A 27,982-nucleotide genomic window follows, 5' to 3' on the forward strand; every position below is an offset into this window, starting at 1 on the left:
TTTTGACGTCACATTACAACTATGGGCTTTTATTTTATAATCCCTGCTGAAGGCGACTCTTATTGTGGAGAAATTGATGTGGCAGCGACAGCTCCATGGTGTGAGTTTGTGTCTGTTTGTGTCTGTTTGTGTGTCTGTTTTTGTGAGTTCACGTCTGAAATACTTACATTTGAACTTCTTTCGGGTTCTATTGGGTTTCATGTCTCGGTTCGGTTGTTAGCTGTTAGCCTGTTAGCTTAATTTCGTGCCAACTTCGGCAGAGTTCGGCAGCATGTCGGAAGCAGACCCGAGAGCCCGGTACCTGTACCGGCTGCCCCCCTCCGTCCTCTGGGAGTTCTGCCGGGTCATGGATGGACTGTCGGACCTGGACTGGACCCGCTTCGGTGAGTCGGAACCAGAATTAGACAGTATGCTAACAGCTAGCGGCTAGCCTGCAGCAGTAAGGAGGGTGAGAGCCTTCAGCTGCTTCAAGGCACTTTAGAACATTATTCAGACACTGTGGAACATTGTTCAGTCACTGTAGAACATTATTCACTCACTTTAGAACATTATTCACTCACTTTAGAACATTATTCACTCACTTTAGAACATTATTCACTCACTTTAGAACATTATTCAGACACTGTAGAACATTATTCAGTCACTGTAGAACATTGTTCAGTCACTGTAGAACATTGTTCACTCACTTTAGAACATTATTCACTCACTTTAGAACATTATTCACTCACTTTAGAACATTATTCACTCACTTTAGAACATTATTCAGACACTGTAGAACATTATTCACTCACTTTAGAACATTATTCAATCACTGTAGAACATTATTCAGTCACTTTAGAACATTATTCAATCACTTTAGAACATTATTCAGTCACTGTAGAACATTATTCAGTCACTTTAGAACATTATTCAATCATTGTAGAACATTATTCAGTCACTTTAGAACATTATTCAGTCACTGTAGAACATTATTCAGACACTGTAGAACATTATTCAATCATTGTAGAACATTATTCAGTCACTTTAGAACATTATTCAGACACTGTAGAACATTATTCAATCATTGTAGAACATTATTCACTCACTGTAGAACATTATTCAGTCACTTTAGAACATTATTCAATCATTGTAGAACATTATTCAGACACTGTAGAACATTATTCAGTCACTTTAGAACATTATTCAGTCACTGTAGAACATTATTCAGTCACTTTAGAACATTATTCAGTCACTGTAGAACATTATTCAGTCAATTTAGAACATTATTCAATCACTTTAGAACATTATTCAGTCACTTTAGAACATTATTCAGTCACTGTAGAACATTATTCAGTCACTTTAGAACATTATTCACTCACTTTAGAACATTATTCAGTCACTTTAGAACATTATTCAATCATTGTAGAACATTATTCACTCACTTTAGAACATTATTCAATCACTGTAGAACATTATTCAGTCACTTTAGAACATTATTCAGTCACTTTAGAACATTATTCAGTCACTGTAGAACATTATTCAATCATTGTAGAACATTATTCACTCACTTTAGAACATTATTCAGACACTGTAGAACATTATTCAATCATTGTAGAACATTATTCACTCACTTTAGAACATTATTCAGTCACTTTAGAACATTATTCAATCACTGTAGAACATTATTCAGTCACTGTAGAACATTATTCAGTCACTTTAGAACATTATTCAGACACTGTAGAACATTATTCACTCACTTTAGAACATTATTCACTCACTTTAGAACATTATTCAATCACTGTAGAACATTATTCAGTCACTGTAGAACATTATTCAGTCACTTTAGAACATTATTCAGTCACTGTAGAACATTATTCAGACACTGTAGAACATTATTCAATCATTGTAGAACATTATTCACTCACTTTAGAACATTATTCAGACACTGTAGAACATTATTCAATCATTGTAGAACATTATTCACTCACTTTAGAACATTATTCAGTCACTTTAGAACATTATTCAATCACTGTAGAACATTATTCAGTCACTGTAGAACATTATTCAGTCACTTTAGAACATTATTCAGTCACTGTAGAACATTATTCAGACACTGTAGAACATTATTCAATCATTGTAGAACATTATTCACTCACTTTAGAACATTATTCAGACACTGTAGAACATTATTCAATCATTGTAGAACATTATTCACTCACTTTAGAACATTATTCAGTCACTTTAGAACATTATTCAATCATTGTAGAACATTATTCAGTCACTTTAGAACATTATTCAGACACTGTAGAACATTATTCAGTCACTTTAGAACATTATTCAGTCACTTTAGAACATTATTCAATCATTGTAGAACATTATTCAGACACTGTAGAACATTATTCAGTCACTTTAGAACATTATTCAGTCACTGTAGAACATTATTCAGTCACTTTAGAACATTATTCAGTCACTGTAGAACATTATTCAGTCAATTTAGAACATTATTCAATCACTTTAGAACATTATTCAGTCACTTTAGAACATTATTCAGTCACTGTAGAACATTATTCAGTCACTTTAGAACATTATTCACTCACTTTAGAACATTATTCAGTCACTTTAGAACATTATTCAATCATTGTAGAACATTATTCACTCACTTTAGAACATTATTCAATCACTGTAGAACATTATTCAGTCACTTTAGAACATTATTCAGTCACTTTAGAACATTATTCAGTCACTTTAGAACATTATTCAATCACTGTAGAACATTATTCAGTCACTTTAGAACATTATTCAGTCACTTTAGAACATTATTCAGTCACTTTAGAACATTATTCAGTCACTGTAGAACATTATTCAGACACTGTAGAACATTATTCAGTCACTGTAGAACATTATTCAGTCACTGTAGAACATTATTCAATCACTGTAGAACATTATTCACTCACTTTAGAACATTATTCAGACACTGTAGAACATTATTCACTCACTTTAGAACATTATTCAGTCACTTTAGAACATTATTCAATCACTGTAGAACATTATTCAGTCACTGTAGAACATTATTCAGACACTGTAGAACGTTATTCAATCATTGTAGAACATTATTCACTCACTTTAGAACATTATTCAGACACTGTAGAACATTATTCAATCATTGTAGAACATTATTCACTCACTTTAGAACATTATTCAGTCACTTTAGAACATTATTCAGACACTTTAGAACATTATTCAGACACTGTGGAACATTATTCAATCACTTTAGAACATTATTCAGTCACTTTAGAACATTATTCAGTCACTGTAGAACATTATTCAGACACTGTAGAACATTATTCAATCATTGTAGAACATTATTCACTCACTTTAGAACATTATTCAGACACTGTAGAACATTATTCAATCATTGTAGAACATTATTCACTCACTTTAGAACATTATTCAGTCACTTTAGAACATTATTCAGACACTTTAGAACATTATTCAGACACTGTGGAACATTATTCAATCACTTTAGAACATTATTCAGTCACTTTAGAACATTATTCAGTCACTTTAGAACATTATTCAGTCACTTTAGAACATTATTCAATCATTGTAGAACATTATTCACTCACTTTAGAACATTATTCAATCACTGTAGAACATTATTCAGTCACTTTAGAACATTATTCAGTCACTTTAGAACATTATTCAATCACTGTAGAACATTATTCAGTCACTTTAGAACATTATTCAGTCACTTTAGAACATTATTCACTCACTTTAGAACATTATTCAATCACTGTAGAACATTATTCAGTCACTTTAGAACATTATTCAGTCACTTTAGAACATTATTCAATCACTGTAGAACATTATTCAGTCACTTTAGAACATTATTCAGTCACTTTAGAACATTATTCAGACACTTTAGAACACAGGGTTTCCGCGGGGTTTTAATAAGTATTAAAAAGTGATAAATCAAAAACGCAAAATTTAATGGCCTTAAAAGGTTTTAAATTTGGGCAAACAGTATTATTTTTTTCTTTTAGACAATGAGCTGTTTCATTTTGATAAAAAAATAAACATAAATAAAATAAAACATATCTTGCTTGCAAAATTTTATACCGGAATGTTCGTCAGTCGCTCACGTCGACGTCATAGCAATGCATTCATTGGTCGTTAGTAGGGCTGAGTACCGAACTTCGGTTCTTTAATGGCACCGACCGAAATGTTTCGGTACTAATGAGTATCGAAATAAGCCTCGTCTTTCGGTTCCATGTTCCGGTACTTATCACGTGATTATGATAAAGCAAACCTGTGTTTGGCTGTAACATTACACGTGATTGCGGCAAGCCGGAAAAAAGCATGCTGCCCGTTCACAGACAGGTTTCACGTTAGGTACATTGACTTTACTGCAGTTGTTTAGCATGTCGTCGAAGTGGGAAAAGATGCCTCTGAGGTCTAAAACGTGGCTCTACTTTTGTAAAATGGACGCTGTAACAGGAGAACCTGTCTGCGGCTCTGCTCAGCACAATAACCACGGCAGTTCGGCCAATGCAGACAAAGTCTTTTATTCACCACACCGTCTCAATGTAAATAAAACAGTCTCTCTTCCTTGCCCGGCGCTACACCGGACCTCGTCCGGTAAACAGTCTCAACGTCAGCCGGATCTCCACAGGATCTCGTTCGGTAAGCTGCCCGCTCCACCGGACCTCGTCCTGTCCGCTGTCCTCCGCTCGTCCGTTCCCCCGTCCTCTCTGTCCGTCTGTCTTTTGTCCTCTGCTTCAGTCTGTTACTGCCGAGAGAATCAGGTGAGTCTAATTGGTGCCAGCTGCGCTAATTAACCTGACGCTGCTTCCACACACTCTCCTCCACACCTCTCCCCTCTGCAGCTGAGCTCTCCCACGCCCATCGCCACAGACGTCAATAGTGCGCGGTGCAGTATATGCCAAAGCGGGTGGTAAACTCCATCTAAGGCTAAATACCGGCACGAGACCGATAGTCGACAAGTACCTTAAAGGAAAGTTGACAAGAACTTTGAAGAGAGAGTTCAAGAGGGTGTGAAACCGTTAAGAGGTAAACGGGTGGGGTCCGCGCAGTCCGCCCGGGAGATTCAACTCGGCGGGCCAGGGGCGGCCGCTCGGTGCGGGAGGATCCCCTCGCGGGACCTCTCGCCGGGTGCGGGCCGTCCCCCGCCTGGCGCATTTCCTCCGCGGCGGTGCGCCGCGACCGGCTCCGGGTCGGCCAGGAAGGGTCCGGGGCCGAAGGTGGCTCAGTATGTACTGAACTGTACATTGCTTGCAAATGTTCTTTTGCACTGGAAATCACTGGAAAATTAAACTCAAGATGTGAAAAGTAATGTGTAATGCAATTTTCATTCTGTTAGAGTATATATTGTAAAACTGGTATCGAAAAAGTATCGTTTAGGAACCGGTATCGAAGTGAAGGTATCGGAATTGGTACCGGTATCGAAACTTTTAGATTGATACCCAGCCCTAGTCGTTAGAGAGCTGAAATCCTCCGCGTGCGCCCTGAGTACATAGCTGACTTAGCTGCTGCAATGCTAACTTGACATCTCCCTGGATGATGCCACTTCGACTTCTGAGAGCGACCGCGGCCTGCGGGATCGCGGATTAGCGCTCATCTGTCCGCAGATTGCTCTCCCACAACCTATACGTGGATCCAAACTTTAAGCCGTATCACTGCCGAAGTCTAATCATTTGGTCCTTGTGTCATTTCTGACCGACCCTGAAAACTTCATTCAAATCCCCGAGTCCGTTTTGAATGATGTGGGTAACAAGGAAATGATTCACACACGCTGATCGTCACATAACTCCGCCGTGGCTCTCAGCGGCGAGACCGAGACGCCCCGTCTGCCCCAGTTGTCCGACCACGGAGCGCGTTGCCTGTGGTAGCGTCCCGCTCAGGCGGTGGTCGACCCTCCGGATGACATGGACATTTCTCTCCACTCTTTGGTGGAATAATTAATCTAATTTACCTCATTCTTTCAGTGCTCTAATGGATCTGGGTGCAACAGTTTCCATCATGGTGATTTGTCTGGTCTGTTGTCCGCTCATTGCTATGGAGCAATAGGAGTGCCAAATCAAAATATAAATAAATAAATAATTAAATAAATAAATGTGGAAATATAAAGAGAAATAAATAAATAAATAAATAAATAAATGTGGAAATATAAAGAGAAATAAATAAATAAATAAATAAATGTGGAAATATAAAGAGAAATAAATAAATAAAAAGGAAAATTTTGTCTTTGCTTTTACCTCTTCTGCTTTTTCCTTTTATTTATTTATTTATTTCTCTTTATATTTCCACATTTATTTATTTATTTAATTATTTATTTCTCTTTGTATTTCCACATTTATTTATTTAATTATTTATTTCTCTTTATATTTCCACATTTATTTATTTAATTATTTATTTCTCTTTATATTTCCACATTTATTTATTTATTTAATTATTTATTTCTCTTTATATTTCCACATTTATTTAATTATTTATTTCTCTTTATATTTCCACATTTATTTATTTAATTATTTATTTCTCTTTATATTTCCACATTTATTTATTTAATTATTTATTTCTCTTTATATTTCCACATTTATTTATTTATTTAATTATTTATTTCTCTTTATATTTCCACATTTATTTATTTAATTATTTATTTCTCTTTATATTTCCACATTTATTTATTTAATTATTTATTTCTCTTTATATTTCCACATTTATTTATTTAATTATTTATTTCTCTTTATATTTCCACATTTATTTAATTATTTATTTCTCTTTATATTTCCACATTTATTTATTTAATTATTTATTTCTCTTTATATTTCCACATTTATTTATTTAATTATTTATTTATTTATATTTTGATTTGGCACTCCTATTGCTCCATACATTTCAGCCGTTCTAATATGTTTCGTGAGTGTGTATCAATCGATGATTTTTTTCTTCTTTTTTTGCATTCCACCACAATATTGCATGGTTGCAAAACAGTTTAGCTCCGCTTTGGTGAAGAACATCAGTGAATTAATTGTTTATCACGGTCTGCAGCAGTAATTTTTATTGGTAAATGAGAGACATTAGTATCGCACATGTCTGCATCTTCAAACCATAAACAGGAAGTAAATTCGGTGACATACGTGCATTACATTTGCGCTGGGAGCTGCTATGATTGGTGGAACTCACGGGAGGCGGGCCAAAATTGCGGGGAAGTTGCGGTGATTGGACAAAATTGCAATGGCTGAACTAATCACAAAATCAAATTCTCTGAGGAGAAGATACAAAGAGAAGAAGGAGGAATTGGTGCAAATGGACCAAACTAACGAGGACAAGGCTGTGCAGCTGATGCACTTGCCGTAAGATTTTGATTTGGTCTCTCTCTCTCTCTCTCTCTCTCTCTCTATTTTATGAAAGGTTAAGGCACTTGGCACAAGATGTTTTTATTTTGTCATCCTGCTCTCTTTGATTAAGTGTTTTGTGAAAATTTGCGTGCAGATTTGTTGGTCATTTAAACCTAGCTGGTTGTTCAATCCTTGTCTCAATTTGTTTTTACTGGTTTGTGTGGTTGTTAAACATGTTCTTAATGGGCTAGTGGAGTCTTCCATGGGGACAGGAAATAAATGTGCAATATTTTGTCAAAATCTCTTCTTTTATAGTATTAGTAGCTGTTGCCTAATGGTTGGGAGTCAATCTTGAAAAGGTTGTACGTAAGTTTAAATTCAATACCATTCCATCGCTTAACCGCCTCTGAAGCAAGGCACCCCACCTGACATTGCACCAGTTACTGTAACTAATACCCTGTAGCTAAATAACTAGGTCTCCTTGGATAGTGGTAAGTATGATGTAAGTGTTGTATGCCAAAATCTGCGTGCAAATCAAGAAAGGTTTCGGATTAATACTTGCAACTCGGTGTCTTGATGGTTGTACAAAAAATCTGAAGGTAGTAAAAAAAGGTATTAAATGGTAGTAAATTTAACTTCAAGATTGGTGTATAAACCCTGGAACATTATTCAGACACTGCAGAACATTATTCAGTCACTTTATAACAATATACAATCACTGTAGAACATTATTCAGTCACTTTAGAACGTTATTCAGTCACTTTAGAACATTATTCAGTCACTTTATAACAATATACAATCACTGTAGAACATTATTCAGTCACTTTAGAACGTTATTCAGTCACTTTAGAACATTATTCAGTCACTTTATAACAATATACAATCACTGTAGAACATTATTCAGTCACTTTAGAACGTTATTCAGTCACTTTAGAACATTATTCAGTCACTTTATAACAATATACAATCACTGTAGAACATTATTCAGACACTGTAGAACATTATTCAATCACTTTAGAACTTTATTTAGATACTCTAGAACAGGGGTCGGCAACCCGCGGCTCCGGAGCCGCATGCGGCTCTTTCAGCCCTCTGTCGTGGCTCCCTCTAACTTTGGAAAATGAATTGTTCTGCCTTTCAGGCGTGTTTCAATGCATTTTAATATAGTTTTATTGTGAAATTACCGCTCTTATTTTGCCGTGTCACTCCACCGGATGTGTTGCTGGGGTTTTCCCCTGTGACATGAGAGCGCAAATTGATGCAGAGAAACAACACGGAGCTTCAGATTCCCACACGTTTCGTGCCTTTTTTTGTTTTACTCCTGGAGAAGCAACGCCTGTAGTTTCACATCATTTTGTACTCAAGAATGGCAAGCCTGTATATTAAAGCTCCACTCCAAGAAAGACACGTCTTTGAGTCAAAAGTACTCATGATAGGGTAACACACGTTACTCACAAGAACACCGCTCGATGTCCAGGCAGCAGGTCAGAGAGTCAGAGGAGTGTCGTCTTGGAAAATAGGGCAGCGACTTACCGGAGAAAAGTTATTAGCTTAAGATAAATAGATTTTACAAGTTAAATAGACATTCGCAAAATATTGATTTCCAGCTAACATTACGTAACATATGAGGTCCAGGAGCAAAAATGACATTAACCAGGTAAGATAAATATTAGTGGAAGGACACGATTAAAAAATGAATCTATCTAATTAGAGGCTTTGTAATTAATTAATCACGACTGATTAACAAAGGTATAGAGGTAAAAAAGCGATATATGCAGCGTCGTCTTCATTTTAAATGCCAAAAGGATTTTGTGGCTCCCGGTGTTTTCTTTTCTGTGGGAAACGGGTCGAAATGGCTCTTTGAGTGTTAAAGGTTGCTGACCCCTGCTCTAGAACATTGTTCAGACACTTTAGAAAGTCTTTATTAATTTTTTTTGACAATTTGAATCTTTTCCAAATTTTTTTGAGTCCTTTTGTCAAACCTTGGTCCATTTTTAAAAATACTTAGAACAATTTTAACCATTTTGAACAGTTTTACAGTGATTTTACAAAATGTAAATCTGGGGACTTTTTCATCGACAACATTTAACGTTTAGAACCTGCAGTGTTCTTCATCTAAATTAAGTGTGTTGAGTTGATCACAGGCTGAACTATTTAATAGTTCATATTCTCTGTCTGACAGCCTCACAGGTCCTCGGTGATCAGACTGCTGTCCGATTGGCTGAGAGGAGGAGGAGGCGGACTGACTGGGTGATGAACCAATGGGAGAACAGGAATGGGAGAGTTGGAGAGCTGATCGACCTATTAGACAGTCTGCAGCTGCAGCGCCCCCGTGATGTCATCTTGATCTGTGAGTTCACCTCTAATGACCTCTGATGACCTCTGGTGACCTCTAATGACCTCTGACCTGAAGGTGGAGTTAGCGTCACCTCCACGCATCTCGAGTTTGGGAGCCTATGCAGATATGATGGGCCTCGGTAAGTTCTAGCAAAGCCTTTGACGCCTCAGGACAGGAAAGCAGGGCCTGGTCCAGGCTGGGTTTAGCCATGGAGATGAACTGCTGACCTGAACTAGGGATAGTGTCACCAGTGGAGAGCACTTTGAGGAGCATTCTCTGCAGAGGACACAGAGTCTGAAGACTTGGGGGAAGCCTTACTAATATCTGTCACTGAGGTGGTTACGAAGCACCAGGCGTGGACAAGATTCGTGGACGCTGTTGGACTGTGCTGACTGATATGTCTGTTCAGGGTCTCGTGGAGGTCTTGGACGGTGGCTGTGGAGCAGCAGACCGGGGTGGTGGTTCCATTTTTTAAAGAGGGTATTGGGTAGAATTTCAGGGATTCCGCTGCTCTGCCTCTCCAGGAAAGTATATTTGAAGGTGATAGGAGGGATTCTTCAACTGATTGTTGAACCTCAGATTGAGAAGCAATCACACACTCAGCTGCAAACCACTCCAGTGCTGCTGAAGGTCTGATGAAGCCAACAGAACCACATCTTCTGCAAAAAGCAGAGATGTGATCCTGAGGTCCCCAAACAAGACACCTTCCTCACCCCAGCTGCACCTTGAGATCTGTCCCTGGACCACAACCAGGATCGGAGACAAGGAGCAGCCCTGGAGGAGTCCAACACCCACTGGAAACCAGTCTGACTTAGTGCTGCGTATGAGGACACAGCTCTCATTTTGGTCGTTCAGGGACCGAATGTCTCGAATCAGAGAGCCTGGTACCCCATACTCCCTCAGTACCCCCACAGAGCCCCTCAGGGGACACGGTCGTAGACCTTCTCCAGATCCACAAAACACATGTAGACTGGCAGGTCCAACTCCCATAACCCCCTCAGCAGCTCCACAAGAGTAAAGAAATTATCCAGGATAGAATCTACATTGTTCCTCCTGAATCTGAGGTTCAACAGTCAGTCAGAGCCTCCCTTCCAGTACCCAAGGGTAACCTTTCCCAGGAAGGCTGAGAAGTGTGATACCCCGGTAGTTAGAACTCACTCTTCCTGTCCTCCTTATTAAACATGGGAACCACCCTCCAATGCCCAACGACATTGTAGAGACGTGTCAGCAAGGACAGTCCAACAATGTCCAGAGCCTTCAGCATCTCAGGGCGGATCTCGTCCACACCTGGCGCCTTACCACCGAGGAGCTTCTTAACTACCTCGGCGACCTCTGCCACAGATATGGATGAAGATCCCCCCCGAGTCTTCAGGCTCTGCCTCCTCCACAGAGGACGTGTTTACCAGACTAAGGAGTTCTATGAAGTGATCTTTCCACCACCCGACAGTATCCCCAGTACGGGTCAACAGTTCGCCATCCTGACTACACAGCCTAGACAAAATCCTGCCTCCCCTTCCTGAGCCATCAAAAGGTTTGCCAGAACCTCGTTGAGGCCAACCAAAAGTACTTCTCCATAGCCTCTCCAAACTCCTCCCACACCCAAGTTTTAGCTTCCACAACAGCTGCAGCAGCCCTTTAGGTCGACCGGTACCTGTCAGCTGCTTCAGGAGACACCCAAGCCAGCCAGGCCTGACAGGCCTCCTTCTTCAGTTAGATGGCTTCCCTCATCACTGGTGTCCATCAGCGGGTTTTTGGGTTGTCGCTGCAACAGGCACCAGTGACCTTCAGGCCACAGCTCCTAGCACCTGCTTCTGCAATGGAGAGTTAGAACATGGACCACTCAGACTACATGTCCCCAACCTCCCCTGGGATGCAGGAGAAACTCTTCCAGATTCGGTATTTTTAGAAAATCTTTATTGTCCCCATTTGGGCAATTTGAATTGCAACAGCAGTCAACAATGAAATTCATACCATTAAACAGTATAGTACAATACATAGAAACACAGATACAAATAATATAATAATAAATGTCAGGTGTTATCAGGTAAGTTATCATGACCACATACAGTGGAGTGTAGATATTAGCTTAATGCTATCAATAGTTTACTCACGTTGGCGTCACTGACTTGGCACCGGGTCCAGTTAACTGAAACTACCGATATGTTACGTAACGTTAGCTGGACATCAGTATTTAGAGAATGTCTATTTAACTTGTGAAATATATTATGAGTTGTCTTCAGCTTATAACTTTTCTCTGGTAAGTCGCTGCCCTATTTTCCAAGACGACACTCCTCTGACTCTCTGACCTGCTTTCTGGATGCTGGACGTGACGTCACTTTCAAGGCGGAGTAATTAACATCGTATTAACCCGACGTATCAAAGAGTAGAGACTGAGCAAGATAGTTTTCTGTAGTTTACCTTAGTACTCGTTAGTACCCGACACAGAGCAGGACTCTGTTGTGAAGGCAGAGACATGCGATGGTGGTGTGTTTGCGACAGTAACAAAAACATATTAGTTTTGAGTTCTTTTGTCCAGACATCAGGTGAATACATTGATGTTAATCACCTTCTTGACAGTTTCGACGAAAGTGTCTCATTGACAGCGTGTGATATGTCAGCTGGCAGATTTTGACAGCCAGCATCTGTGGCACGCCCAGTAGAGTCGCCCCAGACTAGAGACGGTCGGGTCCGTTAAGCTCAACATGCCATTACGGCGTGGTTGGCCCGGCGAACCTGGTGACTCTACTGATGTCTGAACAAAAGAACTCAAAACTAATGTATTGACAAGAAGACATGATGAACGTTTTTGAGCTAATAAAAAGAAACATCTTAAAAAATGAAAGAATTTTGAAGGAGTGGCGGCTAGGAATGGCGGCCCGCCACTCCTAAATGAAAGTTGAGGAAACACTGATATATGTAGCCTACAGTGGAAGGACACAAGCCTAAAGCTTATTTAGAAACCCTACAGCTGAGGGAACAAATGATCTGAAGTATCTGTTTCATTTGACCCTCTTCCCAGATGGCAAAAGTTGAAACTCAGCATTCAGAGGGTGATGGACTTGCTCTTATATAGCGCTTTTCTACTCATCAGAGTACTCAAAGCGCTTTTACAACAACTGCTCCCATTCACCCAGACATTCACACACTAATGTGCAGGTTGCTAATCAACCTGCAACATCAGTCAGTATACATTCATACACCAGTGGAACAGTCACTGGTAGGCAATTCGGGGTTCACAATCTTGCCCAAGGAAACCTCGGCATGCAGCACATGACTAGGCGAGAGCGGGAATCGAACCGCTGACCCTTAGATCATTGGACAACCCGCTCTACCACCTGAGCCACAGCCGCCCTAATGTAATGTGATGTGGGTCGGCTGAGATAACTTTTGCCTTCTGAACCGTTCTGGCTTGATAAACATCATCAAGCTGTTGATTTTTATTCGTGATGCTAAGTAGGCTTGGGCGGGATCCAAATTTTGATACGGTCAAACTTCCTTCACATTTTACCGGGGTATACGGTATTACCGTGACTATTACTGTTACTGGCTTGTGCCTTCACGTTCAGAAATTGAACACTGGCAGCAGTGAGTGGGGGGTTGATTCAGAGATGCGTCCTTAGGTTAGAGGTGTTTCCATCGCTCATGATCACCTTTTGATTGCACAATTTACAAATTACTTCATCAGTAATTACCGGCTCTCCTTTCTCGTTTGCCTGGAACCCAAGGGCGTAATTTGCACCGGGGATACGGGGGTCATGACCCCCGCAAAAATCCCGTTCAGCTAATGTAACCCCCACAATAGAATCACATTTTTCCAATGTATTAAAAGCATTAATTATCTTGTTGATTTTTATTATTAATATCATTTGCCAACAAAACAGTAGCAAGTTTAATCATCTTAATGTAACCCCCCACACCCCCACCGAATACTTGGTATCACCCAACCCTCCTCTACGTAACGTTCACTTTTCCCTGACCCTGTATGTTTGGCATGTATGGAGACAGCAGAGCCGTGAAGAAATGAGAAGAACGAAAAGGACAAACAACAATTCTTCATTGTTGGTCGACACCAACAACTTAAAAAAAAGGAAATATCTGGACCAAAAAGAGGTAAAATAGCCTACCTGTCCTGTTAAGTTAGCTGATGATTTGTGACTGGAGTTGGTTTGAGCTTGTCCTGTGAGGTACAGCCAGAGAGTGTCGGGGATGTACTGTGTAGGACCAATGTCAGTTTTCACTGAATTGTAACTTAAAGGGCTGTTTGCTGACTTTGCTCCAATACACAGTGATGGATGGCGGCGTAGTTAAACTACATTTCTCGGGGGAACCGGGCAGGTCGTAACGTCGCTGTTTTCCACATCAAATATCTTTTCAGTAGTGAAGCTATTTTACTGATCAAACAACGCAATAGCATACACAGAAGCTACATTTTCCAGACGTTTCTAAATCCTGAAGGAACAGGAATGTCTGCGTCGGCCTGAAGCGGTAACCATGGTGACAACAGACGCTCTGCTGCAGCAGGGTGGCTGCAGAGGAGGGGAAGAGAAGTACTTCATCTCGTGAATCTTGACAAAATTTGGGAAATACCTGAATGTATTTATTTCCTCAAATTGTTCTTTGACCTTACTGTTCATTTTTAACCGGGCTGATACCATTTTAACATTAACTAAGCATTTTTTTATACCAGGTTCAAGAATATGATTGTCAAACAGGCCATGAAAGAGAGGCAGGTGGACAGAGAGGGAGAAGCACAGATGAGGAGAGAGAGAGAGGAGGTGACAGAGGAGGTGCAACAGTTGAGCAAGAGAGAGGAGGAGGAGATGACAGAGGAAGTCCAGGTGATGGAGGATCATCAGGTGACCAAAGAGAGGGAGAGAGAGCACAGGGAAAGGCAGCACAGGAGGCACAAATGACCAGGTAACATACCTTAGCCCTTGTACTGTGTTAGCTTTCTCTATACATGCTCCACACCAGGGTTGGTTTTGACCTGTGCCTTAAATCAGCTGTAAATTAGACTTAAAACAATTATCTATCATGCAGTTTTTCCCTTATCTATTGTTACCTTGTCAGGCTTCATTATCCATGAATTACTGGTTTTAGTATATTTTGGTGTGGGCCTTTGGGCCTTTCTTTGTCTGTATACCCCTTAAATTCAATTTAAAAAATGTGAAATGAACTTCAAGAGAATCGTGTAAATAAATAAGAGGTTGTATTGTTACCTCATTATTACTGGGAGGTGTTAGAACGTATATTGCAAAACTATATGTATATACATTTTTCTATTCTAGTGTTACAAACTATAGTAATATCTGTGGTGTGAAGGGTTAATTTCAACTATATATTTACTTAAAGAAAAAGGCCAACAGTATTTTTGTAGAACAAGAACTTTATATGCATGAATATTTCTGAACATTTCTGAACATTTATATGTTAATATTCACAGATGCACCATGATTTCAGTTTTGGCTCTAATTATTGCTAAATAATCTTATTTTTATAACTGGGGCCAAAACAAAACAGACACCACTATTTCAAACAGAGCACTTACAATTTAATGTTAATTCCATGTTAATGTTTAATGTATTTTTCTTTCTTGTTTAATTTGTTTAAATCGAGGTTGCAGACAAAATCAAAAAGCCTTGATGCAATAAAAAAATATTAAGTAGTTCTTTAATGCGTCTAAAACCTGAAATGGTCAGTACCAACCCTAACACAAGAGGAAGGCTAAAAAACAAAACTGTGCATGCAGACACACACTATCAGAGCACTGAACTGATATTTGGTTCTTGTGGTTTCCTCACAGAGGGACACATAGTGAGGGCAGCAGTCAGGCCAATGAGCAGGTAAGAATGCAAGGACAATTTAACCATAAATAGTGTTATTGATATTTACAATACATTAATAGATTTTTATTTCAGAGACTGACAAGTCTCCCTGTCATGTTCACCACGGGGACTTGAGCCCCATGTTAGGGACCAGTTGAACACCGACAACAGGGACAGAGAAGGATTTGATGTTACAGACATCATGACCTGCGCAGCCTGATCCTAAGTTTATTGTAGTGCAGAAGCGAGCTAAATGTGTGTTGACTTTTCAGCAAAAGTGGTTCACAACTTTTCCTTGGTTGCATTACAGTGCCACTTTGCAAGGGGTCATATGTTTTCACTGTGCCAAACTTTATTTGAATCAGTCAACATTTGCAAGCAAGTGTGACCCTGCCTTTGTGAGCGTAGGCTTTAGAAACTGGAAAAAGGCTATCCAGAGGTTCTCAGAACATGCTAAATGTCAGTTGCATATCCATGCCATGAATATCTTTGCTCAAAAAGGGAACACTGTTGCTTCACAGCTTTCTTCAGCTGTTGCCGGACAACAGGAGGAAGCAAGGAATGGATTGTCTACGATTGTAGGCTCCATCAAATACTTAACTCGGCAAAGTTTAGCTCTGCGAGGTCATGTGGAAGAGAAAGGTAATCTATCCCAGCACCTTAAAGAAAAGGCAGAAGACCCTGCTTTTCAGAAGTGGTTAGAGACACACAAGCAGGATTACACAAGTCCTCTCATTCAGAATGAAATACTAGGCATACTGAGCAATGACATTGTAAGAGGAATAGCTGACACTGTTCGATGCCTCCCAGTCACACAGTGTGCCTTGATAGTTGATGGGACACAAGACATATCAGGTCGAGAGCAAGAATCTGTATGTCTTCGTTATGTGGATCATGACTTATATCCTCATGAGGAATTCATTGGGATGTATTCAGTGACCGAAATAACAGGAGAGTGTCTTGCAAAAGTAGCATTAGATGTACTTTGCAGACTAAATTTGCCATTGTCAGCACTGCATGGGCAGACATACGATGGTGCAGCAAACATGTCTGGCAAATATTCTGGTACACAGGCTCTTATTAGGGAGAAACAACCACTAGCTTTATACGTACACTGTGGAGCACACTGTGTGAATTTGGTAGCACAAAAAGAATGTGCAGCTTCTACAGTTGTGTGAGATGTGCTTGACTGGGTTCATCAGTTAGGAGTTTTGTGTGGACAGTCTGGCAAATTCAAACAGATGTTTCATCAGATAGCAAAATCTGACTATGGAACCCCAAGCACCTTGAAACCACTGTGTGAAACAAGGTGGACTGTAACACACGATGCCATCCGTTCAGTTTTAACACAGTATGACTCTGTCCTCACTGCCTTAGAGGATATAGCAGGGACTGACTCTCCCACTGCAGTCACTGCAAATGGTCTGTTTCAGCAGTTTATGAGAGGCAGTACTGTACTTGGTCTTGTGATGGCACAAGCAGTTATTGGTGAGCTGGAGTGTCTCAACAGTTCTCTTCAGAGAAGGACACAGACTGTTTCTGGTATGCAGGCTGCTGTTTGTAAGGGTCAGTCTCCTCTCAATGGCAAGAGCAGTGATGAGGCCTTCCAAAGCCTTTTGAGGAGGCATCTACAGTTGTGAACTCTTTAGACTTAGAACCTATAACAATGCCAAGAGTTCGACAACCGCCCAAGCGCTATAGTGGAGAATCAAGTGGTTTCAGTCCTAAAACTCCTGCAGAATATTACAGAGTTGAGTTTTATAAGGTACTTGACACCATTCACACACAGTTCACAAAACGTTTCCAGCAGGGTGGGCTTCTATCCTGCAAAAGCTGGAGAACACCTTGCTTTCTGGAAATGTTGACCCTGTGATTTACGACTATCCAGAAATTAATGCCCAGTTGCTGGAAATCCAGCTGCCCATGTTCAAACACAATTACACATACAATTCCTGTGGAGAGGCTACAAGCATTCTCAAAGGTTTGCCATGTGAGGTGCGAGGCTTATTTACTGAAGTTGAAACTCTGGTGAGGTTACTCCTTGTGGTACCGGTCTCATCCTCAGAGGCAGAGAGGAGCTTTAGTGCTCTTAGACGATTAAAGACTTGGTTACGCACAGCTATGACGCAGCAGAGGCTGAACCATGTTGCAGTGTGTCACATCCATCAGGACAAATTGGACCTCTTAACTAAGAAGTCAGTGTGTGCCCAGTTCGTTTCTTTTACACCGAGACGCAAACAGGTATTTGGTGCTTTTATCTGAATTGCCCAACATTATCTATAGTCCACTAGTTGCTGGCAAAGTAGACACCAGTATAGCAACCTGTTTATTTGACAAATACTTGTCATAGGATGGTATGTGTGATAAGTTGCATTCTAATATGTTGTGATATACCTTAATGTGTGGTTTACAGATAGGCCTACTGTTGTATTTTAATGTGTTTATTTGGATTTTGTTAATATGAATTGGTGATGTTCACCAATATGTGAAATCAGTTTGCCATGTTCAGAATAGAGGTGCAAGCTGCACTCCAGTGTGCCACCCTGTACTGTGTTATGTATTGAGTGTTGCCATGAATTGTACATGAGACATTTTCTGTTTGTACTTTAGTTGTGTCAGTACAGTGATGCAATTGATTAATCTTTAAAGTTCTTGATTTTTTTCATAGTTAGTTGACATAAACCCAAAATCGATTAAGTGGAAGCTGCTACGGTCTTGCTAGCTAGTACTTAAACACAATAGGAATTAATTGGTCATTGTTGCATAAATAGTCAAGTACACAGCTGCAACAACTTCAAGTAAATCACCAATGTATTTCTAATACAGGCATGCCAAATTACCCCGACTCCTTTTACAAAAGTAAACGATTCAATAAATACCAATAAACAGGCACAGAGTTTAACTCCCCCAGTGGAAGACCCAAAGTTACGCCCTTGCTGGAACCCGAAATACTCCCAAACTGCAGAAAATGTGTTTTTGACACCAAGTCACTCCGTGCGGGATCTGCCATCTTCCCCCCTGTCTCTCTCCTCTGCACTGTCACATGACTACTTCGTGTTCATAAACTTTATGGAAAGTCTCCAAAAGAAGGCTAAAACATAACTGTTTAAGTGCTACTGAACAGAGAATCAATTTTAGGCATTAAATGACTTTTATTTAATATTTAATCCTTATGTTAACCTTTCCTGCTCAGCTCCCGACCGTGGTCAGGAGCTGAGCACGGTCGGGAGCAGGGGGAGGACAGTTCTCCAGGGCCGAAGTTACTGTTGTTACTTCGGGGTTAACCCCCTTCACTTCCTCAGCAGTCGTAGAAGGCAAAGACACAGGAGGCCGGCCTTATTGAAGAATACTGCAGCCTTTATTGTAAATTAACAGCGGCTGAACCCAACAGCTTCTCTCTTACTCACCGAATCGACTGCCGTCTTCCTCGCTCGGGCTGCACTCAGGGTTGCTCGGACATCTCACTCTCCTTGGAGCCTCATAACGGAGCCACACACTCTCATAACACTTATCTCCTGTATAAGAACATTGCATTTTTTCATGACGGTATTGGAACTGATACCGCTGCTATTTTTAAACACCGGCGGTATACGGTATTACCGTCATACTGCCCAAGCCTAATGCTAAGGTTCCCACACCAGCAGATCACTGCACAAGTGAGGAGGTGGGAGTTGAAAACCCCTCAGACAGGGTTCTCCTCCAGATGTTCCCAGTTCACCCTCACTTCACGTTTGGATTTACCAGCTCTGTCCATCAGTCTTCCATCAGATCCAACTCACCACCAGGTGGAGATCAGCTGACAGCTCTGCTCCTCTCTTCACCCAAGTGTCCGAGACACACGAGATCTGATGATACGACTATGAAGTCCATCCTGGACCTTTGGCCTAAGGTGTTCTGGTACCAGGTACACTGATGACAACCTTCTGCTCCAACAAGGTGTTTGTTATGTCCAGTCTATGACTAGAACAGAAGTCCAATAACAGAACACCACTCAGGTTCAGATCAGGCCGTTCCTCCCGATCACCTCCTCCAGGTTTGTCCATCGTTGTCCACATAAGCGTTGAAGTCCTCCAGGAGAACTATGGAGTCTCTGGGTGGTACCTCTTCCAGGAACCACCCAGAGACTCCAAGAAGGCCGAATACTCTGAACTGCTGTTTGGTTCATAATAACAGAGCTTATCCTCAGAGTGGTAACTCTCTGGTTCTCCAGGAGAACTCCAACAAAGCAGCGCTTATCCAGGGCTGTGAGTTTCCCCACACCTGTCTGGTGCCTCTCAGCCTGGGCAATTCTGGAAAAGGAGAGAGTCCAACCCCTCTCCAGGATTCTGGTTCCAGAACCATTACTGTGTGTGGAGGTGAGCCCGACTATAGCTCGCCAGTATCGCTTCACCTCCTGCACCAGCTCAGGTTCAATCCCTTCCAGTGAGATGACGTTCCACGTCCCCAGTGTCACCAGTGTCCCCAACTTCCCCAGCATCCCGAGTGTCCCCATCGTCCCCACCATCCTCAGGATCCCCAGTGTCCCCAGTGTCCCCATTGTCCCCAGCGTCCAGAGCGACCCCAGTGACCCCAGCATCCCCAGTGTCCCCAGCATCCCCAGTGTCCCCAGCGTCCAGAGCATCCCCAGTGAGCCCAGCATCCAGACCGTCCCCAGTGTCCCCAGCGTGCCCAGTGTCCAAAGCATCCTTAGTGACCCCAGTGACCCCAGCGTCCAGAACGTCCCCAGCGTCCCCAGCGTCCAGAACGTCCCCAGCGTCCCCAGCGTCCAGAACGTCCCCAGTGTCCCCAGCGTCCCCAGTGTCCAGAACGTCCCCAGTGACCCCAGCGTCCAGAACGTCCCCAGTAACCCCAGCATCCCCAGCGTAGACGTGACCCCCCCCCCCCACCCACCCACACACACACACACACACACACACACACACACACACACACACACACACACAAGGCCTGGCTCCAGGGGAAGTCCCGGTATCCCTAACCCTGGTGAGGTTAGGGTTAGGGTTGTGCTTTCAATGAGGTCTTCTGAATCGCTGTTAGTCTGGTCTCTCCCCCTGGCCCAGTTTACGTTGGGAGACCCGACCAGAGGCTGATGCCCTGGACAACACCAGGATCACAGAGACACCCTAACCCTCCACCGTGATAATACGGTGCCCATTCAACGGGGTCAGTCGATCATCTGCCTGTGAGGTTACAGTTGTGATCCTTACTGATGACCTCTGACTTTCTCTGTCTGCAGGGGTCTCCAGTCTGAATCCTCCTCCTCCTCCTCCTCCCCCCCTTTCTCCTCCCCTGCCCCTTCTCTCCCCCCTCCTCCCCCGCCTCCTCCCTCACCTAAAAAGATGAACCACACAGTAACATACAGGTAACACACACACACACACACACACACACACACACACACACACACACACACACACACACACACACAAAGGTAACACACACACACACACAGTCATCGATATTCATTAAAAGTAGATGACTGCATCCATTGCACGTAGAATAATGATGATGATGATGATGATGATGTCATCTCTTAGCCCCACCCCAGTGGTGCAGTGATGTGCTGGTCATATGAAGAGGTGCATGCTGGGACAGAGGGGTTCTCCGCCTCTCTGCAAGTGGGGGAGGGGGGGTTCGGCGCCGTGTACCGAGCATCGCTGTCCAACACCGTCTGCGCTGTTAAGAGGCTGAAACAGGTGAGCCAATCACAGACCGGCAGGTGAGTCTTTACTGATTGGTCGCTGACAGAAGGATTGGTCAGTGTTGCTGTTTTTGGCAGGACGGTGAGCTGGACTGGACGGTGCTGATGAAGAGCTTCCAGACAGAGGTGGAGAAACTGTCGAAGTACGACAACTGAGGTTTTTAATAACAACACAGTGTGAGCCAACAACACAACCCTAACACAGTATGTGTGTGTGTGTGTGTGTGTGTGTGTGTGTGTGTCCTGCTCAGGTTCAGACATCCAAACATCGTGGATCTGTTGGGTTTCAGTGAAGGAGGAGGATCGATGTGTCTGATCTACAGCTACATGGAGAACCAATCACTGGAGGACCGACTACACAATGTAACACAAACACACCACAATTTACATATGTGTGTCTTCAGCAGTGAGTGCAGCCATGTGCAGCATCATCTAGAAATGTCTTCAACACCTTCTGAGCTCATGCAGCCCCAGATTATCACACTCTCACCTCCGTGCTTCACTGTCAGGACCATGCATCCACTGTGGTAGTCCTGGTCAGGTTCTCACCAAACATCTGGACTCCATCTGAGCCCAACTCATTGATCTTCATCTGACCAAAGCATGTTCTCCAACATCCATCAGGCTTCTTCTCGTGTTCTACATCTGGAAGTTTAGTTCTGAGCAGCAACTAGGTTTAGTTCTGGTCCTCCGTCCATAGAGGTTGATGTTCTGAAGGTTCCTCCACACTGTCTGAGCTTCACACTAACTCTGGTTTCCATGGAGAACCCCTGAACCAAGTCTGAAGCAGCTGATGTCTGTTTTTACAGCTGATGGAGAAAGTAGTTCACTGTGTGTGGAGTCATTTTAGGAGCTCTGATTAGTGGAACTATGACTCCTTCTAGACTTTCTGATTAGTGGAACTATGACTCCTTCTAGACCTCCTGATTAGTGGAACTATGACTCCTTCTAGACTTTCTGATTAGTGGAACTATGACTCCTTCTAGACCTCCTGATTAGTGGAACTATGACTCCTTCTAGACCTCCTGATTAGTGGAACTATGACTCCTTCTAGACCTCCTGATTAGTGGAACTATGACTCCTTCTAGACCTCTTGATTAGTGGAACTATGACTCCTTCTAGACCTCCTGATTAGTGGAACTATGACTCCTTCTAGACCTCCTGATTAGTGGAACTATGACTCCTTCCAGACCTCCTGATTAGTGGAACTATGACTCCTTCTCGACCTCCTGATTAGTGGAACTATGACTCCTTCTAGACCTCCTGATTCCTGCTGACTCTCTGCTTCTCTGGTTTTCAGTTGCTCACTAATCTTCCTGGATCTTTTTCCATCTTTGTCGAGTCTCTCAGTCAGATGTTTCTTTTCCTCTGTTCAGTTCTTCTCCATGTGGATCCATGATGCAGACATAGATAGACCCAGTCCATAGGTCCAGGACTGAGAACGTTCTGCTGTTCTCAGCTCCTTTTAGAACCGTGTTCATCAGGTAGACTGACTGGAATCACAGCTGGATCACTTTGGAGTCTGGACTTTAAATATGGACTTCACAAAAGATTAGTTTCTGATTATTGATCAGAAAAAATACTCTGTTAGAAGTAATCTGATTTCTCTGAGGGATACAGTTTAGATTGACGTGATATTTCAGTTATTACATAGGGCAGGACTGCTGTTACATACTGAACATGTGTGTAGAAATATGATTTAAAATGTCTGTATTGAAGGAGTGTGTATTTATACATGTGTGTGTTTGTGTTGCAGGATTCTGAGTTCCTGTCATGGTCTCAGAGGATGAACATCGTTCATGGAGCCTCAGCAGCTCTGCAGTTCCTTCACTTCCCCCCTAGAGGACAAACACCACTGATCCACGGAGACGTCAAGAGGTCAGTGTCACCACGCATGATATCACCACACATGATTTCACCACGCATGATATCACCACACATGATGTCACCACACATGTCATTGTACATGATGTCACCACACATGATGCTGTCACGTATGATGTCATTGTACATGTCATCGTACATGATGTCGTCACCACGCATGATTTTACCACGCATGATGGCGTCACGCATGATGTCACCGTGCAAGATGTCACCACACATGATGTCACCACGCATGATGTCACCACGCATGATGTCACCACGCATGATGTCACCACACATGATATCACCACGCATGATGTCACCACGCATGATGTCACCACGCATGATGTCACCACGCATGATGTCACCACGCATGATGTCACCACACATGATATCACCACGCATGATGTCACCACACATGATGTCACCACGCATGATATCACCACGCATGATGTCACCACGCATGATGTCACCACACATGATATCACCACGCATGATGTCACCACGCATGATGTCACCACGCATGATGTCACCACACATGATATCACCACGCATGATGTCACCACACATGATGTCACCACGCATGATGTCACCACGCATGATGTCACCACGCATGATGTCACCACACATGATATCACCACGCATGATGTCACCACGCATGATGTCACCACGCATGATGTCACCACGCATGATGTCACCACGCATGATGTCACCACACATGATATCACCACGCATGATGTCACCACACATGATGTCACCACACATGATATCACCACGCATGATGTCACCACGCATGATGTCACCACACATGATATCACCACGCATGATGTCACCACGCATGATGTCACCACACATGATATCACCACGCATGATATCACCACGCATGATGTCACCACACATGATATCACCACGCATGATATCACCACGCATGATGTCACCACACATGATGTCACCACACATGATATCACCACGCATGATATCACCACGCATGATGTCACCGTGCAAGATGTCACCACACATGATATCACCACGCATGATGTCACCGTGCAAGATGTCACCACACATGATATCACCACGCATGATGCCATCACACATGATGCTGTCACGTATGATGTCATTGTACATGATGTCATCGTACATGATTTTGTCACACGGATGTCACCATGCATGATTTTACCACGCATGATTTTACCACGCATGATGTCGTCACGCATGATTTTACCACGCATGATGTCACCACGCATGATGTCACCACACATGATGTCACCACACATGATGTCACCACACATGATATCACCACGCATGATGTCACCACGCATGATGTCACCACACATGATATCACCACGCATGATGCCATCACACATGATGCTGTCACGTATGATGTCATTGTACATGATGTCATCGTACATGATTTTGTCACACGGATGTCACCATGCATGATTTACCACGCATGATTTTACCACGCATGATGTCGTCACGCATGATTTTACCACGCATGATGTCACCGTGCATGATGTCACCGTGCATGATGTCACCGTGCATGATGTCACCGTGCATGATGTCACCTCGCATAATGTCACCACACATGTCAGCATTTTTGTACTGAGCTCCAATCTTCACTCCAGTTTTCTTTCAGATACATTTTCTGCTTTTTTGTCCTCTTACTGAAGTTCACTAAATATATTCCTGTCGTCACAGAACAAAGACACACAGTTATGTTTTGTCATGATTACATCTACATCTGGTGATAGAAAAGTGTTTGTCAGTCCTGCTGTAAACCTTCCTGTTCATTCCATTCACTTCCTGTTGTTTCTGCAGCTCCAACATCCTGCTTGACCGTCACCTGGCAGCGAAGCTTTCTGATTTTGGTCTGGCTCAGTTTGTGTCTCGGAGCTCTTCGGGTCGCCCGGGGGATCAGACGGGGGCTCAGACAAAATCCCTCGGTAAAACGGCGACGGTGAGAGGAACGCTGGCTTATCTACCGGATGAATACGTGAGGAACGGACAGCTGGGGACAGCGGTGGACGTCTACAGCTTTGGAGTGGTGAGGCACTGCATGATGGGAAATGTAGTCTGCTGCTGATTTAAGACACACATGACAGTCTGAACATTAAAACACGGAGAGCATTAAACGCTGTGAGACTTCAAACAGATCGTTCTGTGTGTTCCAGGTGCTGCTGAGGTGGCTGACCGGACGCCGAGCGCTGCACAAAGACATGAGGTCCGGAAGAGAGATACCTGGTCAGAACACACACCTGCTCACATCCCAGTCACTACCTGGAGGAGTCTTGTGATCTGGTCTGGTCCACTCAGAACCCAGGCAGCTGATCAGCTTCCATGTTGTGGGGGTTCGGTGTTTCTGATGGTAGTCCTGATCTGAAGTTCAGGGTTCTCTCTGCTGCATAAGTTCCTTTCTCTCTGTTAGCTTAGCATCTAAAAACTAAAGGTTTGTGTCCACAGGATCCAGCAATGTCTGTGGAACACCCAGCATTGCATTCTGGTTGCATTTTGAGCTACATTGCAGCACGTTGGCCTGGAGTTACCTGCAGGTCATTAACATAAAGTGGACTTGACTTCTGCTTTATGCTAATGAGGTGCAGGGAGCAGAGGTCAGACGCATCGCAAAACCTTCACTAAACTTCTAAAGTAGCCGTCGCAGAACTAAAACCAGGACGGATTCCCACTTCAAATGCTTTCAGAAATACTTTTCGCTAAAATGTTTTCGTCATTAAAGAGAAAGTTTTGAGCCGCTGTATTGCTCCGACATTTCTACCGGACTGAAGGTCTTAAGGACTGAATGACTGAATGACTGAAGGACCGAATGACTGAAGGACTGAAGGACTGGATGACTGAAGGACTGAAGGACTGGATGACTGAAGGACTGAAGGACTGAAGGACTGGAGGTCTGGATGACTGGAGGTCTGAAGAACTGAAGGTCTGAAGGACTGAATGACTGAATGACTGAAGGACCGAATGACTGAAGGACTGAAGGACTGAAGGTCTGAAGGACTGAATGACTGAATGACTGAAGGACCGAATGACTGAGGACTGAAGGACTGGATGACTGGAGGTCTGAAGAACTGAAGGTCTGAATGACTGGAGGTCTGAATGACTGAAAGTCTGAAAGACTGAAGGACTGGAGGTCTGAAGGACTGAAAAGTCTGAAAGACTGAAGGACTGGAGGTCTGAAGGACTGAAAGTCTGAAGGACTGAAGGACTGGAGGTTCTGAAGATCTGAAGGACTGAATGACTGGAGGACTGATGGACTGGAGTCTGAAGGACTGGATGACTGGAGGACTGGAGGACTGGAGGACTGAAGGACTGGAGGACTGGAGGACTGAAGGACTGGAGGACTGAAGGACTGGAGGACTGGAGGACTGGAGGACTGAAGGACTGGAGGACTGAATGACTGGAGGACTGGAGGACTGAAGGACTGGAGGACTGAAGGTCTGAATGACTGGAGGACTGGAGGACTGGAGGACTGGAGGACTGAAGGACTGGAGGACTGGAGGACTGAAGGACTGGAGGACTGAAGGTCTGAATGACTGGAGGACTGGAGGACTGGAGGACTGGAGGACTGAAGGACTGGAGGACTGGAGGACTGGAGGACTGAAGGACTGGAGGACTGGAGGACTGAAGGTCTGAATGACTGGAGGACTGAAGGACTGGAGGACTGAATGACTGGAGGACTGAATGACTGGAGGACTGAATGACTGGAGGACTGGAGGACTGAATGACTGGAGGACTGAATGACTGGAGGACTGGAGGACTGAATGACTGGAGGACTGAATGACTGGAGGACTGAATGACTGGAGGACTGAATGACTGGAGGACTGAATGACTGGAGGACTGGAGGACTGAATGACTGGAGGACTGAATGACTGGAGGACTGGAGGACTGAATGACTGGAGGACTGAATGACTGGAGGACTGAATGACTGGAGGACTGGAGGACTGGAGGACTGAATGACTGGAGGACTGAATGACTGGAGGACTGGAGGACTGAATGACTGGAGGACTGAATGACTGGAGGACTGAATGACTGGAGGACTGAATGACTGGAGGACTGGAGGACTGGAGGACTGAATGACTGGAGGACTGAATGACTGGAGGACTGGAGGACTGGAGGACTGGAGGACTGAAGGACTGGAGGACTGGAGGACTGAATGACTGGAGGACTGGAGGACTGGAGGACTGAATGACTGGAGGACTGAATGACTGGAGGACTGAAGGACTGGAGGACTGGAGGACTGAATGACTGGAGGACTGAATGACTGGAGGACTGAATGACTGGAGGACTGGAGGACTGAAGGTCTGAATGACTGAAAGTCTGTCATGTGACCTCCTGGTGGCCCACTGGTGACCGACCACCAATAGGTGATATTCAGATGCATTTCCATGTGGACACAGCATAAAATTACCCATCATGCAACTCTGTCTTTGCAAGCAGCAGCTGGACTGGGCATTCAGTCAGAAGTAGTTCATGATTCATTGTTAATTTATTCATATTATACTTGATTAAAATTACACTAACAAGGCAGAAGGTCCTGATGTCATCAGATCAGCTGTAGTTCCTGGTTGTTCCACCAGGTGGAGCCTCTTCCTGTTTAATCCTGTAGAGACCAGAGGAGGTTAAAGCAGAGAGCATTGTGGGAGTTTAGCAGCAACGGGCACCATGACAAAGACTTCTGTGGAGTTAATGACCTCCAACCAGATCTACCGTTTATCTCTGACAGCGTGCCGGTAGCTAAGGGTGAATATATTAGCAGATGTCCAGTGTACCTGTTAGAACATCAGTGTTAGCACATAGAACACGTCCTTCTTTTGTTTTAATGATTAGTCGATACAGGATTAATGAGATTACTCAGAGCATCGATGTTTGTAGTTTGTCATCAGTCTGATCAGTGTCCTGAAACATT

General features: G+C 43.0%; 1 protein-coding gene and 2 long non-coding RNA genes across 6 annotated transcripts; 2 read left to right on the forward strand and 1 right to left on the reverse strand.

Annotated features, from left to right (window-relative positions):
- The first annotated feature begins 54 nt into the window (after window positions 1-54).
- On the forward strand, window positions 55-25,358 carry LOC127534503 (interleukin-1 receptor-associated kinase 1-like). Its single transcript, XM_051949767.1, has 10 exons — window positions 55-98; window positions 261-383; window positions 9,520-9,687; window positions 20,737-20,834; window positions 21,038-21,196; window positions 21,280-21,344; window positions 21,453-21,564; window positions 22,958-23,079; window positions 24,883-25,108; window positions 25,236-25,358. The coding sequence occupies exons 1-10, from the start codon at window positions 77-79 to the stop codon at window positions 25,356-25,358; spliced, it is 1,218 nt and encodes a 405-aa protein (XP_051805727.1). The 5' UTR covers window positions 55-76.
- LOC127534515 (uncharacterized) lies at window positions 21,579-22,951 on the reverse strand. The gene is made up of 3 exons (XR_007942668.1): window positions 22,428-22,951; window positions 22,326-22,393; window positions 21,579-22,291 (listed from the first exon to the last, which is right to left on the reverse strand). It is a non-coding gene; the product is annotated as an uncharacterized LOC127534515 (long non-coding RNA).
- Window positions 25,359-26,431: 1,073 nt separating the features above from the next.
- Window positions 26,432-27,968, forward strand: LOC127534596 (uncharacterized). 4 transcript variants are annotated; one of them, XR_007942766.1, is made up of 3 exons: window positions 26,432-26,511; window positions 26,544-26,599; window positions 26,632-27,968. It is a non-coding gene; the product is annotated as an uncharacterized LOC127534596 (long non-coding RNA). The 4 variants fall into 4 exon arrangements; XR_007942767.1 differs by having other exon boundaries at window positions 26,664-27,968; XR_007942768.1 differs by having other exon boundaries at window positions 26,680-27,968.
- Window positions 27,969-27,982: the final 14 nt, after the last annotated feature.

Source organism: Acanthochromis polyacanthus, chromosome 6, assembly GCF_021347895.1.
Source record: "Acanthochromis polyacanthus isolate Apoly-LR-REF ecotype Palm Island chromosome 6, KAUST_Apoly_ChrSc, whole genome shotgun sequence".
Lineage (NCBI taxonomy): Eukaryota > Metazoa > Chordata > Actinopteri > Pomacentridae > Acanthochromis > Acanthochromis polyacanthus.

Excerpts from the sequence above, each read along its gene's own strand:
- LOC127534503 (XM_051949767.1), top strand. The coding sequence starts at position 77 with ATGTGGCAGCGACAGCTCCATG. Across the intron at positions 21,197-21,279 it reads CTGTTAAGAGGCTGAAACAG|GACGGTGAGCTGGACTGGAC; the intron begins GTGAGCCAATCA and ends TGTTTTTGGCAG. Across the intron at positions 21,565-22,957 it reads TGGAGGACCGACTACACAAT|GATTCTGAGTTCCTGTCATG; the intron begins GTAACACAAACA and ends TTTGTGTTGCAG.